The following is a 13,111-nucleotide window of genomic DNA, read 5'->3' on the forward strand; positions in this document are numbered from 1 at the left end:
TCAGAATTGATCTGACATAGGCTGCTTTTCCAAGGTTAAGAAGCATCAGAAAACTTTTTGCACGGTTCAAAAGACAGCTCTGACATTTTGCGGTGTCAAATCGGGATTGTCTCAAACAGGGAACGGCCCTGCCTTCAGTTGTCACCAGGAAAATTCACTGGAGCTCTGTGAAAATTGGTGTTTGGTAAAGGAAAGGCCTCCCCCCGCTGCAGCGGTTCCCAAACCTAAACATGTAAATGACCAGCTGAAGTTCACAGCCTGCAGCCAGGACATGTCTTGGGATGCTTCCTATCGGGCAGGCCAAGCAGGGAACACACCATAGGCCAAAAGGGATCAGCATTGCCCACGGAAAGCGCACACTTCCAGGGTAGGAGGAAAGCAAGTCTATGAGTTAGACATGATCTGGCAATGATTTCCCGTGGCTTCTGTCACACCGCAGCAGCAGTCTAGTGGTTCACTGTACACTTCGAAAAAAACACATTCTTTTAAGTCATTTTTCCAGTGACGGGAATAAAGCCATATTCCAATTAGTATTTACCAAAACAAGAGCCAGACAAACTCAGCACTGTGTGAAAGTATGTTTATTCCAAAGCTAAATTTCTCACATAAAACAATGTCTCTGAGCAGCAGCATCGGTCCTTACACAGATCTACAACAGCCTTCTGGGCTCCAGGGCTTGGGGTCCTGAACCATCTCAAAAGAGCAGTGGGGATTCTCTTTTCAGAGTTGTCAGAAAGGGGAGGGAAACGACAAAAACCAGATACGTTGCCACTGGCACAATTTAAGAACTTGTGCCTGCTCACAAGAAGAGAAAAGGTGTCAAGACACTTTGCAGGGAGCTTAATGTCCAAGCAAAGATCTCACAGAACACCCTGCTCTCTGCAGGCTGCTTGCCAAGGAGCAGCCGCCACTGTCAGGAGAGAACTGCATTATTCCTGCAGACAGAAAACAGGACTGTTGGGTTGAAAAATCTGCTGAACTGCTTCCAAGGACTGAAGTGGCTGAGAGGTCACATTAGTGATGTGCTCCTTTACAGCCTGGAGCCCTCACACCAGCTCCAGGGTGCACGTTTGGTCCCAGCTGACACCCTAGAGGGGTTTACCTTCTTCCTCCTGCCTCAGCCTCTTGGCAAGATGCTCGCTGATGGCCATGAGGGGGTTGGCTCTGTACCTGGGATCGGCGATGACCTCATGAAACCGAGCCACTTCCTCCTCTCTGAGGAAAGAAAAATAACATGCAAATGCTAAGTGCCTCATGTAAAAGGAACTGAGCAGGTAAGAACAGAACTCATAAAGCAGTGGGTTTCTGTACAGACAGAATAATCCTAAAGTGGAAACCTCAGAAAGAAACAGTGCAAGAAATAAACCTAATTTAGCCAAGGGCAAAGCTCAAATTGCTGCCAGCTTCATGGGAGCCAGAGACTTGGTTTCATGCCACAGAGACAGAAACAATCACGTTAGTGTCCAGCATCACTTGAAAATGGATTTTTTTTTACAGCTTTGCCCTAGTAAATCAGGAACAAGAGACTGTGGGTATCTGGTAAATCACTAAGAATGAAAGCTACTTCAGATTGCACTAGCACAAAAGCAGATTCTGCTTTCAAGAGCTCATTTACTGACTCTCTTTAGCGCTCAATGTAGAGGCTTGGTAATCCTATGTGCAACACTAGTTAGACACCATGGGAGGAGCATGACAGAATTACCTCTGCATGCTTGGTCACAGCCGGTTGCTGTGGAAATGGTCTTAAAAAGCAAGCAAGGAGGGAGGAACAAGAACAGAGCAGGAGTGTAAAAAAAAAACAGTGAGTTTCCACATCAGTCACATCCATTGTGGCCTCCCCATCTCTCTCAGACTGTCAGGCTTTCCACAGCCCAGTCAGACACATCTCCATGTTCTCTGTAGTTGCTGTGGATCAGCAGAGCGCTCTTCAGCTTGCAGCGTGCAGCTCGTTCCCTCCCTAGTATGGCCCTTCCCTTCAATGCCAGCCCTGCCCCTGCCAGAGGAACAGAGAGAGAAGCCAAACCTGAAGCTTGGGTTGTGGCAGTTGGGGCAATAAGGTGAGGCTTAGGAAACCTCCAGTTCTAACAAACCTCCTGGAAAATAAACCTCAAGACCTTCCTCTAAACTTTTTCCCTCACAAGAAGCACAGACTTCCCAGACCACTACGGCAGGATACGTGCCGCTACTTGGTGCATCTGTCTGGTTTTGTGCAGAGAAGAGGGGAGCACTCAGGGGATTGCTGATACAGAAGATTGTGGTGGAGTTGCCTGTTCGGATTTAGATCTGTATTCAAGTCCCTCCTCAAGCAGTGTTCCTCACCCATGAGTTCCAGCACAATGAGACACTCACTGGTGGCACTCAAAGCCATGACCCTTGGGCTTCTGCACTGAGCCAAGGAGGGACTCATCCAGAAAGGCAGAACTGAGCAAGAAAGGCATCCCGGCACCAACACCGGCCAGTTTAAGCCAGAGAAGGGTATTGACAGAGTGTGCTGGAGAGCAGTGCTGGGACCTGTAGCCTGACTGTTCTCCTCAGCCTCAGTTTGAAGTCGAATGGCTCAGAACTGACAGAAATCCTGGGAACAGGGATCACAGACAGCAAACGCTGCCAGATCACAATGCCTAGCCCCAGGAGAGCTGTGCTGAGGGGAAATGAAGTTCTTGATGCCTGGTGGTGGTATAAAATATCCAACAGATTATACAGAGGAATAAGGAGCTGCCAGACCCTTAACCAAGTCCAGGAATTATTCAAAAGCATTTAGTGCTTCATTTTACAAGAAAAGGTTTGGCAGATGCCAAGGGACAGCTGTCCTCGTAAGGGACGTACAGCATGTAAGTTAGCACCCCAGAGGTGTTCCAACAGAGCAGCTGTAGCTCCTGACGCTACACAGAGTTCCAGGAGCTGCTCACCTACACAGCCACAGGAGGCTTTCCTGAAGGGTATCAGCTAGAGCTACGTGGGCCTGGTGTCATAAGAGACTGAGCTACAGCTGGATGTTGCAGCTCCAACTCAGCAAAGCCAAGACAAGGGACACACCACCTGGTTGATAACCACGTCGTCCATGCCACACAGAGGGACACAGTACAGACATACTCACTTGGTACAGCCAGAAATGACAACTGTGGCCAGGAGGAACAAGATGACAGTGTGGGTTTGTCCTGAAACCCCACAGACCATACACAGGAGGACTAAGCCATCCCTTTCTTTTCAATGAGACAGGGAAAGTGAACTCTTAAAGGAGCAGTCTCCTGTGCTCTCTTGGCTTACATTTTACATGAGACAGAAGCGGAAGCAGACTGAATCCATTTAGAATTGATCTAGTCTGATAGGGACTAAGACAGAAGGACACCCACGAACATCCTGCACTATGTAAAGGGGAAAATCAAAGCTGCCACCTCTTCTAGGGCCTTCAGGTATGCAAGACTGAAACACTGGAACTGGTTGCCTAGAGAGGTTGTGCGATCTGAATCCTTGGAGATATTCAGAAGCTGTGTGGATGTGGTTCTGGGCAACCAGTTCTAGGTGACCCTGCCTGAGCAGGGGCGTTGGACCAGCTGGCCTCCAGAGGTCCCTTCCAGTCTGAACCATTCTGTAATGCTCAGCAGGGACTGGACACCGATAACTGGGTACTTACAAGAGCTGGCGTTTCTGAGCTTGTTTCATCAGACAGAAGTCTGCTGGTTCTGCCTTTGCTTTTACATGGCTGTGGAGAGAAGAAACAAAACAAGGGAGTGAGTGTTACAGAGGAGCGGTAATTTAGCAATTGCTGTGGAGATGGAAAGAGTCCAGGGATTCTGCATCTGCCTTCCCAGAAAGTTCAGGTAGTTGTCCTGTATGGAAATTGTCCTGAAAGGCAATTATTTCCATAGCCAGACAGTAATGGAGATGCAAACTCCTTCTGTCACACACTGACAACAGCTCAGGAGTCACGACTAAATGGGCAGGAGGTAAATGCACTAAAGAAAAATTGGACCACTTAGTTCTAGACCTGGTCACGAGCTGTCCATGCCCAGATCACTTTCTGCTTATCACTGACCTCCAGGTCAAATGGATACTGTTGCTTAGAGAAAAGATCCCATTGAACTTCCCCTCACCACCAGGCACACATCACCTCTGCACATCTCGTGTCCCTTGCTAATGCTGCAGAGCTCCAGCATCAGCAGACATCAGTTATAGACAATGCCATGGTTGCTCAGCAAGAAGAGGGAACTGCCAGCCCTGCTTTGGATCCTGCAGTGGGACCACTGGGGTATAAGGTGTCACTTATGTTTCAAGATAAAGAATGGCAATATTCCTTTCTCCCTGTGAACACATATCCTCCTTGCCAAAGGCTTGCCAGTTTAAGTCAGCTGCAAACAGATTAGCTAAAGAGAAACCACAACAACAGAGCTTCAGCTTTTGCTGCCAAACAGGTTTTGAGAACCCCATGAAGCTGCAAGAATATGGACTCATGGGAACGCAGGATGGTGCACCATGTGCAGCTGAGGCACAGGGGCAAGAATAGATCTGCACTCTCTGCACCCATTTCTTATTTCTGGGCAAAGTCCAAGGAGACCAGAGGCGTAATCCCATCCTGCACAGGATGCTGGAAGCACATGGTGCCCAATGCCAAGCGGCAGCAGAGATTTACCACAAAGCCAAAGCGCTGAGCCCAAGCAAGGGACATGCAGGAAGGGCAGCGACTGCTTTTGGGACTTGAAGCGCACAAGGGGAGTTGCTGGTAGAACTGGACATTAAGGAAAGGAGAAGAAACTTCCATTCTTCAGGATTACATCGACACAGAAGTAAAGAGAAGCATGTGGGGAAGAGGGTCTGCCTCTGCAGAGCAGCTCCCCTCTGATCCGTCCCAGGGCTGAGCCCCAGCACACAGCCCAGGGCGGGAAGAGGGTCTGCCTCCCAACCCCTCTGCTGGGGCAGGGCTCAAGGAGGAATCTTCCCTTACTGGTTTGTGCTGGGGGACAGGGCGTCCCTGACCTGATCTGTCCCAGAGCCTTTTAGCTTTCTCAAGGTTAGGAAACATGACAGTCCCTCACCTTCTCTTCAAGACAGCAGGATCTGGTCTCTTGTGGGCAGTGTTACAGTGACCTCCTCTTCCCATTTCCCTCTCTGACCTGCTACCCTCTATCCTTTTATTCTGCATTTTTCCCCCATTCTTCCTTTCTTCTTCCTCCTTTGCCCCATATTCCTTCACCCCACTCACTTTTATCACCCCTCTCTACCTGATCAGCTCCTGCTCCTTTCCCTCATCTCTCCCTCTCTGCAACCTGGCCCATTTTATTTCCCCTCAAGGGGGATCCTGGTGGACCCAAGCTGCTGGGGGCTACTCTCACCACTGCCCTGATGACATGTGAATTACCCTCAGCCCAGCACAGTGTGCTCCAGCATCAAAGCTCCCTGCCAACCCAGACAAACGCAAACAGGGTGGTGTATGTCAGCCAACCTCTGCAGCACAGAGCCTGTGCAGCAAGCGGCAGACAGGCGGATCAACACCCGCACGCTGCTCCTGTGCCCTTCAGTCCCTCTCGAGGTCACGCCGGCACTGCCGGCATTACACAACAGGCCTGAGAGCTCCCGAGGAACAGCCAGCAGCAAGAGCAGACAAACAGCTACAGGGATTTGAGCAGCTCCTGTCACACTGCTGTGTCCACTGGTACTGCAAGACACAGAAAGAGCAGGAAGCATCTCTGCTCTCCTCATGTCCATTAACTGCTCAGCACAGGAACAATTTCATGTCACGGTTTGCCTGGATTGCTCCCAGAAGCACAGAGAAACCCCTTCTCAAGTTGGATGGCAACCCACAGTCACCAGAGCAGGGGCTTGCCAAATCCGTGTGTGCCACCAGGTCACCATGGCAGTCCCTTTAAAGAGGAGCAGCTCTGCAGAGGGTGACGACGCTTAAAGGAAAGCCTTTCTAGAGTACATCCCGGGCCGTATGAGACCACGTGCCCCAGAGGCTGTGCCTCTCGGGACAGCTTCCTCTGCAACGCAACACGAGGGCGCAGCGCTGCTTCAGGCTGTGCAAGCCCACTACTGCCTTCAGCCACCCCACTATTTTACAGGGCTCAGTGCTTCTGAGGGCTTCTCCGTTCCACTCACCAGCTCTGCCCCGCTGCTCTGGCAGGTTCGAAAGGCTGCTGCCTGAATCTCCCCCACCAAACCACCAGCACGCTGCCTGCTCACTTGGACCGCTTTAGTAGCCCTGTTTCATTACACTTCATTGCCTTCATTCATTATAAAACAGAATAAAAACCTCACTGTAATGCTCTCTTACCCAGCAGGAGATCAAATTCCTGGAGAATCTAATCTTTTATTAATAACGCTGACAAATCACCAGAGTATTACCCCTTCATTTATGTAATGATTCAAATCCTATAAAAGTCTCCTCTGATTATCTCAAACACTTACGCACACACATCCTCATGCAGTCCAGGAAGCCACAAGCCAGCAAGGGGAAGAAGAGCACTGTAGCTCCTCCATGCCAGTGCCAAAGGGGACTGCTTTTTGGTTGGCATGTCACAGGCAATCTGGGTGACATCAGTCACTGCCAAGCTCCCACCTCCGCTGTGCTCACTGCAGATGGTGCTGGCCAATCCCGAAATTCTCAGCCAGGGCTGGGCTTCTCCACCCTGCTGTGCCACAGCCCCACTGGGCTTTCTAGACACCAGAGCCTTGCAGCCGAAGTGAAAACAGAGCCAAGACTATGAGCTCAGGCTTCCAGAAGGAGAGAAGGGCTGCCACACTCTCACAGGAGGTCTGGGTTTGGAGAGAGAAGCAGCTGACAGTGCTTCTCTGTTGATGTCAGGCTAGAGATTCGTGCAAGGCCACTGAACGCTTCCACATGTGCCACACATCCTCTGCCATGAAGTGTACTACACAAGAGAAGAGCGAGTGCAGTAGCTGGAAGGACCATTTTGGCCAGTGTTCTGCCTTGAAGCAGCCTGCAGCAGATGGCCAGAGAAGGATAAGACCAAGGCAAGTGTATAGCCATGTCCTCTCCAGTATTTGCAGCTCAGAGACCTCGTGCCAGCTGCAGTTTATGTACATGCAGTAACCCTCCAAGGAGCTCTCCTCATTGGATTTGTCAGGTCCCACCTAAACGCACCCGCTTCCCTCAGCCCTGACATCCTGCAGCAAGGAGCTGTGCAGAGCAGTCAGCCTCCTGCTTGCACTGAACCGGCCACTCGCTAGCTACATTTGATGCCCTTTATTTCTCATACTGGAAAAGAAGATGAACTACTTCCTAACCACATCACGCTTGATTTTACAGACTATTACATTCCCAAGCCTCTTTGCCTCTATCTCCTGTCCCGGCTGAGGACTCCCCAGCTCACTTAGTCACCCCTTGGCGCAGAAGCTGTGCCAGACCCTTCACCATCACCTTTGTCTGCTATCTCTGAGCCTTTTCCAGTTGTACTCAGTCTTCTGAGCTGGTCCAGAACTGCAGGCTGTAGTGACACCATGTATTTGTACTAGATTATGCAGCCACCCGGGAAAGCAACCCCCAAAGGAAGCACCCTACCTGTCCCCCCTCCCCTATACGTACTTTCTGCAAGCCACTCTCCTGGATAGCAGGGGCTCAGCCACCAAGGGGGCTGGGGGAAAACGATGAGGGGGGGTTGACTCCTGAATGCAACCTGGAGTCAGATGCCACACGTGGTTGTGGCACATCATCACAGAAACAGGGCAATGCCATCTATTCAGGCTCAAGCTAAGCCTTGGTCCAGAACTACATCCAAGCAACCCTCAGTGCTCTGCAAGACTTGAAACTCTGCATGTACTTTTGCTGTTCATTCCCGCTGAAGGAGAGGGCAGGCTGACTGAATGGCTGTACAAATAAAAAAAAAGAAAAAAAATGCTATTCAATGAATTAGAAGCCAAATTAAGAAAGGCAATATTTTCCCATGCTTAGATGCAAGATTCATAGCTGTTGTTGGTCTGAGGAGCAGCTTCCCAGAAGCACAGGGAACTGTCAACTCAAGCATGCTCTGTAGGTGGGTGTCCCACCTGGGTCAGAGTTTATTTTTGGGGCATCCAGCAAATCACAAGAGGGTTCATGGTATCTCCATCCTTGATCTGCAACCAAAGAAGAGGGTGCTTTGCCAGACAGCCGCCTTCTTGTCTGTTTTCTAATCCAAATGCTTTCTTAGAATGGTCAAAACAAGTTTCTAGTTCCAGCCCCTAGTGAGCCACTGGAGAGGAGAGACAAGTGTTTGTGCAGCACGCAGAGCACTTTTATTCTACACTGGGGGATGCAAAAGCAGGTGCAACACTGACTGGATGATGAGGCAGAGCACTGCATTAAAAAGGAGAAAAAATGAGGGCAACCAGAACCCACCTTACGGCTGGCTGGGATGGCTGACATGTGGGTGTCAGAGGATCAGAAATAGCCCTTCTCTTTCAGTACAATAAAGGGAATGGAAACACCATCTTTCTGCTCTTGTCCAAAGTCACATTCCAAGCCAACAGAGCGAACAGAAAGTCTGGCCAGAGCGTAAAGCTCTGCTCAAAGGGCTTGAACTGCCTCAGGAGAAAGCCTGGAGGTCTGGAAGGACAGAACAGCAGGCTGCAACATGGCCAGAGGCCCATGTGGGAAGGGAGTCAAAAATCCTAGCAGGCAGTACTGTACTCTGGAGCCTGGCTCTCCAGATCCACTCCTCTCTGTCACACCAGAGCTGTGTGAATTTGGGCAAGCCACCATCCTGATCTTCACCACTTGCAATACAAGAATTTGAATGCTGCAGATATAACCTGCTAGAACAGAATGGATTTCTCTTACTGAGTCAAACATCATTTCCTGATCGTTATGTTGAGGACAATTTTCATCATAAAAAAACACCTCAAGCCCAGATTCTTAGGTGAGCTCAGCAGCTCAGCACTCTGGACACTTGTGTCACTCCTGCAACTGCCAGGGCATCTGGTTGCTCCCAGCCTGTCTCATGCCAAGCCTCATCTGAGCAATACAGTTCCTCTCTTAGCTGTGGATTCAGAAGACACATTTAAGCTTTTTTCTTGTGGCGAGTGAAACATGGAAAGGGATGAAATGGAGTTGAGAATGAGGCCCTGTTCTCCTGACTACTGGCACCAAGCTTGCACTGCCTGTAGCTACAAGCTGAGTTGAAGGGCACTTCAACCTGCAGCAAGAAGGGAAATACACAGCCCATCCCTAAATGGCACATACCTCTTGGGTGGCTTCCTGCCCCTGTCACCTGTGGTCAGGTCAGAGAGCTCAGGTAGGGCTTCCATCAACGGCTGCATGTCTCCCACCACAGGTGTTGCTTTCCGCTTCGCTTCAGCTTTTTGCTTCTGCTTCGCTAGCTTCACGCTTTCTATTTCTGAATCAGAAACAAGACATTACTGAAGGAAGGGAAAGGGTTTGCAAGAGATAACCCATGAGCTAAGAAATTCATAGGCTGCTTCACCATCTACAGGAACAACAGGCCAGAAGTGATTTAAACCAGGGACAGACTGAAAATAATGCAGCTGGGTAGATCCCTCCATTGCTGGGTTTGCTTATAACTATATACATCTCTACTGACATTTGCAGTGGGAAGTGAAATCCTCAGACTGCTTCCATCCCTTGCACCGTGGCGCGTGAGACCATTCATTGCTCACAGCAACACGGCACAGGAGTCCCAGGGTGGAAAAAAACACGCTGACCTTGCAGGGAATTGGGAGAGAGAAACAAGAGGGGAAGGGACAAACCAAATACAGTCAACTCCACATGTGGCATTAAACAGCCACAGCCCCATCTCTGCTTTGCCACTGGGACAAAACAATGGTCTCCTAGCACAGGCAAAAAAGATGGACTTAATTTCAGTTGTTTACTTAGTTTGGAGCAAGTCAAGGTCTCACCTTCACGACTCATGGCAGAGCTCAAGTAGTCAGATGCTGGATAAACTGGGCCCTTAGAAAAGCACCGCACCATCTGGCAGACACGAAGGCAGCTGGCTTTTCCTTGAGAACATGGTTACCAGTCTCCCTGCAGCAGCTTTGAGCAAGGCTGTGGGCACACAAGGCTCTACAAATGTTACGGCGGTCTCTCTTCTCTGCCATGGGAGGTGGGCATTGAAAGCTGCAGGCTTCTGCCTCAGTCCTCAAGGGTCCCTGGTGTAGAAAGTAGATCCCACAGCAGCTCAAGCCTTACTGAGCCAGCAGCCCCCAGGGCAAGCCCCAGCAAACATGTTCTCCTCCAGGACAGCCCACAAAAGCCCAGCACTGCTACAAGCCTTCAGCTGAGCTCCAAGATGCCCTGACCTGTGCCAGAAGTCCCTTGATGATGCCTCCAGAAACAGCTAGAGCTCAGTGGGATCCAGGAGCAAATTTTCCTTCTGCCAGGTGATCACTGGGCCTGGAAACCCACTGCATTGCCTTGACACCCACGAGGGGTACCAGTGCTGCGGGGTACACAATGGAGGACTCCACCTCCTCCACATGCATCCAGCGGAGGCCGCAGCAGAAGAGCAGGCTTCTGCCTATCGCCTTGGACAATAAGTGTATTGCAAGGACAAGCCTCAGCACTGAACTAGAAACCTGCGAACCGCATGAAGTTCAACAAGGACAAGTGCAAGGTCCTGCACGTGGGTCAGGGCAATCCCAAGCACAAATACAGGCTGGGCAGAGAATGGATTGAGAGCAGTCCTGAGGAGAAGGACTTGGGGGTGATGGTTGACAAGAAGCTCACCATGAGCCGGCAATGTGCGCTTGCAGCCCAGAAGGCCAACCGTATCCTGGGCTGCATCACAAGCAGCGTGGCCAGCAGCTCGAGGGAGAGGATTCTGCCCCTCTACTCCGCTCTGCTGCATCCAGCTCTGGTGGCCCCAACATAAGAAGGACATGGAGTTGTTGGAGCGGGTCCAGAGGAGGCCACAAAGATGCTGAGAGGGCTGGAGCACCTCTCCTATGAGAACAGGCTGAGAGAGGTGGGGCTGTTCAGCCTGAAGAAGAGAAGGCTCCAGAGAGACCTTCTAGCAGCCTTCCAGAACCTGAAGGGACTACAGGAAAGCTGGAGAGGGACTTTTGACAAGGGCATGTAGGGATAGGACAAGGGGGTAACAGTTTTAAACTGAAAGAGGGGAGATTTAGATGAGACATTAGGAAGAAATTTTTTCCTATGAGGGTGGTGAGATACTGGCGCAGGCTGCCCAGAGAAGCTGTGGATGCCCCCTCCCTGGCAGTGTTCAAGGGCAGGTTGGATGGGGCTCTGAGCAACCTGGTCTAGTGGAAGGTGTCCCTCCCTGTGGCAGGAGGGTTGGAACTAGATGATCTTTACGGTCCCTTCCAACCCAAACCATTCTGTGATTCTATGATTCTAAACTCCTTGTCTGGATATGATGGAACACAGAGCCAGCAGCCATGGGGCCAAGCTGGCGACACAGGGAGGCCAACAGCTTCCAATGCAGCATGGCCACAAAGAATCTAAACTAAATCAGCACAAGTATTTTTGGTGGGAACGCGAAAGCAGCCATTCCCACTCTACAGACCGCAGGCAAGACGCCACCTGCAATTCTGTGTCTAATCCTGCTGCCCACACTCAAGAAAGCAGAACTCAAATTCACTGGTTAGCCGCTGGCTCCTTTAATTTCTTTGTCTCGTTCGCTCCCCAACTCAGCTGAGTCGAAGAGCAATAGTTTTTCATGAACTGCAATTTTGCTGTACATGGATGTTTGTGACAAATCTGGATTGTAAATGCTTCTCCTCACAGCAGTCCCTGCCAAGAACACAGCTTTCTGTTCTGCATCACTTCTTTTTTTGGTCTGGCTTTATGAAGCTGACTACTTCAGTGCTTTCATAAACAGTATGTGCTCAAAATTTTCAGACACCTGATTCTGCGCAAACATCCCAAATTCTTTTCCTATGAAGTCTTGTTCGTCTGAGGAGCCATGCGATATATGTATTTTTAAATGTGCATACTTCTAATGTCTGAAGCATTGCATAATTTTTTTTCCCTCTCTAGTCTCTCCTGAGATGATTTATTGGAATGGAAGAAATCTCCAAGTTTTGTATTTGCACTACTGGGCTGATCTTTATTTCCCAGGGTCTTGGCATCCAGTGTCACAAAAGCAGCCCTGGGACAAGAAGAAACAACAAACTCTCGGGAAGACTTAGGAAAACAGAGATGTGCTGATAACAACTCCAGCAGTCCAAGTTGGGTTCTTTTTGGGGGTGAGGGGAGCAGGAAAAGACTGCAAAACCCACAAAGAACTGGCAGAGTTATCTGCATCAGATAAAAATCAATGTGTTTCAGTTGACTGCAGCTCTTTAAGGTCACAATGTCAGAATGCCAAGTTTCATTTAAAAATCACCATCTCTGGAAATACCAGTTCATTTCACTCCATCAGATAATAATAATAATAATAATAATAATAATAATAATAATAATAATAATATCAGTTTCTTCATTGATGTTTATAAAGGCAGGATTAAGAGAGTGCAGGCATCTTGCTCCTGGGCTTTTCCAAAGTGGCTGACCTTGACTATGGGAACAGTGCTGTCACCTAACCACTGTCACCTAACCTTCTTTTCCTTGCAGAAGACACGAGTCCCAGGTACCCCTTTTACCGTGAATTCTGTCATAAAATGCTGCTGAGGACATGCCTTCCTCCATGGCACCCAGTACCAGTCCTGGTATCAGGGGAGGGAAAGCTCAGCTTTGCTCCAGCCGTCCCCTCCTCTGTTCCCACAACAGTATCAGACAAGGAGACCTTTAGGAGCACCAAAATTGAGGCCAGATGTTAGGACGAGCACAGTCGTCTATGCTTTGTGCCTAACAGGGACACTGAGGGTTGCAGATGTCAAAGGCACTTGAAAGTTGTGGGTTGGTGATGGGGAGGAGGTTTCCTTCACACTTACGAATTTAAATTATCAGGATACAGAGACACCTGCACTGCGACTGGTGAAATCAGAGGTTGGTGGACTTGAGCTCAGAGCTCAGGAGCAGAGAGCGTATGGTGCGGCAGAAAGCCACATCCCTCAGCCCCAAACACAGTCTGCCAACAATCCCATTGGGCAAGGAAGGTGTTAAGGGAAAAGCCTGTCCCAAGAACAGGCTCCAGGTGGCAAGAAGAATCCCTCTGCTACACTGGGTAGCACAGCATCATCTCTTACTGTGCTG

At 49.8% G+C, this 13,111-nt stretch overlaps 1 protein-coding gene across 2 annotated transcripts in view; it reads right to left on the reverse strand.

Annotated features, from left to right (window-relative positions):
• Nucleotides 1-566: 566 nt before the first annotated feature.
• Nucleotides 567-13,111, reverse strand: part of SLX9 (SLX9 ribosome biogenesis factor) — a 59,132-nt gene continuing 46,587 nt past the window's right edge. For both annotated transcript variants that reach the window (XM_068408174.1, XM_068408175.1), the window contains exons 4-6: nt 9,179-9,332; nt 3,635-3,703; nt 567-1,215 (exon numbers count right to left, since the gene is read on the reverse strand). In XM_068408174.1, the coding sequence (XP_068264275.1) occupies nt 1,089-1,215; nt 3,635-3,703; nt 9,179-9,332 (350 nt within the window). In that variant the 3' untranslated portion in view covers nt 567-1,088. The remainder of the gene's footprint in view (nt 1,216-3,634; nt 3,704-9,178; nt 9,333-13,111) is intronic.

Source organism: Nyctibius grandis, chromosome 9 (assembly GCF_013368605.1).
Source record: "Nyctibius grandis isolate bNycGra1 chromosome 9, bNycGra1.pri, whole genome shotgun sequence".
In the NCBI taxonomy this organism is placed as follows: domain Eukaryota; kingdom Metazoa; phylum Chordata; class Aves; order Nyctibiiformes; family Nyctibiidae; genus Nyctibius; species Nyctibius grandis.